This window comes from Taudactylus pleione, unplaced genomic scaffold (assembly GCF_031769625.1).
Source record: "Taudactylus pleione unplaced genomic scaffold, aTauple2 ptg000468l, whole genome shotgun sequence".
NCBI classification, from domain to species: domain Eukaryota; kingdom Metazoa; phylum Chordata; class Amphibia; order Anura; family Myobatrachidae; genus Taudactylus; species Taudactylus pleione.
This window is the reverse complement of record NW_028284870.1, coordinates 3,311,134-3,316,770: the sequence shown is the minus strand read 5'-3', so window position 1 is coordinate 3,316,770 and position 5,637 is coordinate 3,311,134. Positions and strand designations below refer to the sequence as shown.

At 47.3% G+C, this 5,637-nt stretch overlaps 1 protein-coding gene across 1 annotated transcript; it reads right to left on the bottom strand.

Moving 5' to 3' along the window:
• Positions 1-445: 445 nt before the first annotated feature.
• On the bottom strand, positions 446-5,264 carry FAM110C (family with sequence similarity 110 member C). The gene is given in 2 exon segments (XM_088448848.1): positions 446-4,661; positions 4,663-5,264. Coding segments are annotated over 2 exon segments (993 nt in total). The 5' UTR covers positions 5,128-5,264; the 3' UTR covers positions 446-4,133.
• Positions 5,265-5,637: the final 373 nt, after the last annotated feature.

Here is a 5,637-nt window from a genome sequence, read left to right as displayed (position 1 = left end):
TTAAATCTAGTGGCTATCACATTTGGGCCTATGTGTAAAGTGGTGTCAAGTATCAAATATTATTATAAGGAGATCATGGGGGAAAATGGTTGTGCAAGTAAGGCTCTGTTATCAAGTTATAGAAGACCAATTAGTTTGGTTACAGTAGAACAATTTCATAAATGCCGCCTTGTGTTCTATGACAGAAATTCTTTTGTGCCATAAATAACTAAGCTATCTAGGTCTCTATCACTAGGTGTAAACCATGGAGGTTGTGTTTTCCATGATTATGTTAACATGTGACATGTCATAAAGTTACACTATACACTGGAAAAGCGGTAAATTACAAAATAGGATTTAACTAGGGTGTAATTTCATACATTGCTATTATAACACACTCAGATTTCTGTTGATTAGCGATATCAACAAGAAACAAGATGTAAGAAAAATAAATAAATACTGTAACATAACAATTTTATTGTTATATAGATATTCTGCACATATAGTAATCTGCACACAAAGATATATAACAAATAAATGCAATCCTGTACATTGATATTTACAAGAAAAAAATACTGTACAAACCATAAACATAGTGCACAAAGCTTGTTTTAAATATACAAAAAAAGAGAGTGCCTTGGCCTCTGTGCATATTATACAATAACAGTTTTGAACATTGAACTTTCGCTTACAGTTACAGCACTGTCCACAACTGAAGCCACGGAGTAACTTTGGTCATTTTAGAACGCTTGCAATAATCTCAAGTTAACACATAACAGCCCTGGGGTAAAGTTTATCTCAAAGCAGCAAAGGGAAAAAGTCTTAAAAATGAACAATTCTATACATAGCTTAAATGCCACTTTCCAGTGTTACTAGTTACACATACAACGTATTCACATATGCAAGTGTTAAAATGAAAAGTATTGACATATTAATTCTTTGTGATTGCAGAGTTTGGTGGCACTAGTGTGTGTAGGGGCTTTAGCCAGTGTCTCACTTAATAAAGCAGTTTTGCAGTGGACAAGACACATTAGCGATTAAAATGCTCAGCTTTCAGTTTTCTTTTTAAACTCCATTGAAAACACTCTACTAAAAATGCCTTTTTTATTTTTTGCAAGAAAGAAAGACAAATGATACTTTACAACAAGTACAGACTAGCCTAGATAGCTTCATATCATGTTTAAGTCAAAGGGTAAAAATCACTAAGCGGCGGTTTGACGGCGGTTTCTATTCTATTCTGTTCTAAACCCTGGGGGTTTGGTGGCGGTTTTGCAGCGGTTTCTAAATGACAGCCCTGTTCTATTCTATTCTAAAATGTGTTTTGACTGCGGTTTTGCAGCGGTTTTGCTATATGCAGATTTACTAAGGCCGAAACCGCTGCAAAACTGCCATCAAAACACATTTTTGCATAGAACAGTACAGGGCTGTCATTTAGAAACCACTGCAAAACCGCCACCAAACCCCCGGGGTTTAGAACAGAATAGAACCCGCCACCAAACCGCCGGGGGTTTAGAATAGAACAGAAACCACCGTCTAGTAAATTTTGCCCAAACTCTGTGTTAAATGACTATCCTGCTTCGTGCAATATTATTAAAATATACAAATTTAACAGTCCTTTGGCCTCTATAATGAGGAAAGGTTTTACTAGAAGATTTTTTTTTATGAACAACATTGCAGGCCCCAGACGACCTAAGCTGCCTGAATGACACTGAAGAGGCTGTTTGCAGCTTTATACGTCTTACATTGGCAAGTACAAACACACAAATATCACCTGACTAGAAGCTGTAAACTTATGCCAGTATCTTGCATGGTAAATTCTAGCAATAAGTGAGGCAGGACATGTGACCAAATGCACGTATCTGATGCAAATGTCTCATAAACAATGTACAGTTTTCTGCATAGTTTATGGCAGAAAGGGGTTAGAAATAAGGTGACCAGTTTAATGTTGTATTAAATGACTCAAAAAAAAAAAAAAAAAAAGGTGTCATCTAGTGCCCCTACCTCAGTATGTAAAACACTTGCTTGTTCCAGACATGCCTCTGCAATTTGCAATCCAATTTAGAGCACCTGAGGCAATGAGGGCCACAGAAGTAGCCCCCCAGGCCGCGCAGAATAGATTGCATTAGCATTTAAAACCTGAAACAATTAAGCAGCTTTAATCCTTTCTCCTTACTACCTACCCACTTTTAGTAATAAAAGGTATGTTTTGTCCTTAGACAACACTGTACTAAAAAAAATGCTTTTTGTTTCTACTTAATGTAACCTACACTAGCAAAGACAGACTTGATGGCACTTATTATTGTGGAAGGAATAGACTGGGGTTATACATGAGGGTGAAAAAAAAGTAGGCCCCATATATTTGTTTATACAGTACCACCCATGCTCTAGGAGAGCTATGCTTTTACATATATTCATAGAAAAATATTGTTTTCTTTACATATTTCTAGAGTGCAACACTAACTGTGTCTATGCGGGCAGGAGATTAGCAAGAGACATGAATCTAGGGTTCTAAAGCATGGATGTAAAACTGTCGCTCGAATGTGCAATAATAATGGCACTGCCCCGGGAAACTGTTTAGTGCTAGTAGGCCCTGATTTGCAGGCAAAGAATCTGATGCTGCATACACTTGGGACGATCTGTTCAGCAATTGATATCGCTGAACGATCTCCCTTGAATTTCCCGGTGTGTTGGATAAACGATACAGTTCATCCACACACCATCAATATCACCCACGACTAACGACCATTCCCTCCTGCAGGCACCGATAGATATCGTCCAGGTTGGCCTGCATGCATGGAAGATTAACGATATCGTTATCGTCCATGCGGGAACGTGCATCGTTGGTAGCCTAAAAATGTCCGAGATGAACGATATCGTACATTTAAATCGTACCGTGTACAGGCAGACAATCGGCAAATATCACTTGTCTAGGACAGCAGCTCGCAGACTGGGATAGAATAGTGTTTCACAAAAAATAGAAACCAACTCAAAGAAATAAATCTGCAATGTTGGTAAATGTCAGGTTAAACAAGGAATTGAATGTAAAGGAGTATTAGCCTATTCTGAGATTAAGTGGAAGGTTATGTTACACAGGTTCAGGTCAGAGCAATCAGCGATGTAACAGCTGTGACACTATACTCAGTATTACTCCAATATAACAAGTACCATAGCAGATCATACACACCTGCACATCTACATTCCTGCTTATGTATAAAGCTAGTCAGATATTAGGGATACAATCTCAATACAAAAAAAAAAAGACAGCTTGATTTTAACAAAAACACTATCCGCAGACCATCCAGTCACGTGCGGCCCCATACAGCCGGCAATATGGATTCTAATGCTAGTGTGACATTCAGAGAAGACTGTAAAGGCTGAAAATAGCACTGGTGGCATCACAGACATTTCTAGGAAAATACTGCAAGGCAACTCTTGTACATAACAGAAGATAACCTTGAACGCTTGAGTCTTAATGTACCAATTTTTAAAAGGTAAAGAATATACGTGACCACAATGAAGCATTCATCACAACATCTGGATATGGTGTATCCACAGAGAGCGCAGGTGGATGTGTATCCTGTACAGGACACTGCATAGGAGAACCATACCATACAGAGAGAACAGACTTGGATTGCATGCAACAATCCCACAGCAGCAAATCTCCCCAGAGTACTGGCTTCAGTGTTTGGGCTGTGTGAGGATGGTCCCAGTGTATCACTCAGTGTTAGGGCTGTGTGAGGAACATGGTCCCAGTGTATCACTCAGTGTTAGGGCTGTGTGAGGATGGTCCCAGTGTATAACTCACAGACAATCTGTATCTAAAGTCCCCATTTACCCCACTCCAGGGGTGATGGCAAAGTCTAAAATGTAGCAAATCTTCTTAGTGCCCAACATAATGAAGCAATTGGAGCCAGTTGCTGTCCAGCAGCTATACTGAGCCCCCTCCCATCCCTTGGCACATAGGCCTGTGGTATACTGGCAGAGGTAAGCAGGATGGGGGGAGGGAGGGGGCAAAGACGATGTGGTACTACAAGTGCCAGCATGCCATACACAATAGCCACACGTTGCCCCAGCCTTCATCAGGTGGGGGTCACAATGACTGGCATAGTGCTGAGGAGGCCGGAGGGGCATTGGGGCCATGGTGGAGTAGACAGTCAGGGTAAGTCAGGGGAAGCCCCCCGGGTTTCCTTGGCCCTCTTGCAGCTGTACAGCCACTTGATGATCCTGGCATTGCGTTCTATCACCGACGTGTTGCTGCCTCCCGCCCCCGGCAGCTGCTGCCCCCCGCCCAGCGGCTCGTCCTCCTGCAGCCCCCCGGTGCTGTCCTCCCCGCTCCTCCGGCTGAAGCCGCTGTCCGAGGTGGCCACACTGGCGCTGCGGATGCGGTGCTGCCCGGCGCCCTCCGAGCTCTCCTCCGGGGCAGCGACGAACCTCTCCCGGCCCAGCTCCTCCACCACCTCGGGCTCCAGGCCGCAGTACTTGAAGAAGGTGTCGAAGTCGGAGAAGGAGCGGGAGTAGCGGGAGCTGATGTCGGACTGGGAGCGGTGCAGTCCGGTCCTGGAGCGGGAGTCCAGGCGCTGCGGGCTCTCCTGTGTCCGGCCCTCGGCAGCAGGGGGCGCTAGAGAGAGCAGCGGCCTCTCCTTCACGCTGCTGCCCAGGAAGAGCCTCCGAACCAGCCCGGTCCCTGGCCTCCTCCGCCGCCCCCTCCCCCCGGGTCTTCTGCCGGTAGATGAGCAGGGAGTCCGGGCGCAGGAGCCTCTTGCTGCTGCCTCGCCTGACCGCCGGAATGGGGGTAACCGCGGCGGCGGCGGCCGTTGGGGGGGATCCGTCCTGCTGGCTCCTTCTGCTGGAGCTGTCGCTGGTGCTGCTGCTGCTCTCCGAGGCCGAGCTGCCCCCTGCACCGCGCCGGCTGCCCCCGCTGCTCCCTCCGCCCGCCGCCGCCTGCTGTTGCTTGCTCTTCACGTACTTGGCCTTGTCCGCTGCAAGCCGCTCCACGGCGCTCAGGCTGCTCCGCGGCGTGCCGGTCTCTATCTGCCGCCGCAGGTAGTCGGGCCCCCGGGTGAGCAGCCTGATGGGCAGCACCGGGCTGTGGTGCTGCAGCTGGGAGATGGGCTGCATCCTCACCGCGCTCATGATCTCTGTGGGCATAGCACCTCCGGCCGCTTCCTCTCCCCGAGACACTCCGGGGGCTCTGCCGAGTGATGGTGCAGGAGCAGCAGGTGATGGGTAGCGCTGTCAGCCCGTGCCCGTACTGTGTATACTGCCAGCTGCAGCTGCTGCACACTCTGTATCATTCACCTGACTGCTCCCGGCTCCGCCAATCAGCGCCCGCTCTGTGCTGGCAGGGGGGCGTGGCCAGGCACTACCCTCTCCTTCACTGTGTGACAACAGCCACAGGTCTCTTCCTGCCTGGCACTCATCAGCTCTCAGGGCACAGGTCTCCTGGCTTCTGCCAGTCACTGAGGTCTCCCCTTGAAAAGACTGCCAGCTCAGGTCACAGGTCTGTTATGCCCTGCCAGGCACAGGGTGCAGCAGCGGCACATGCCCGCCCCGGGTCATCCTCACCTGGCACTTTCCACCGCCTAGAGGGGGTGTCAGAAATGCATTAGGCTGTCAGTAACCCTGCACTTCCATAATGGATACAGTAGGACGTGAGAG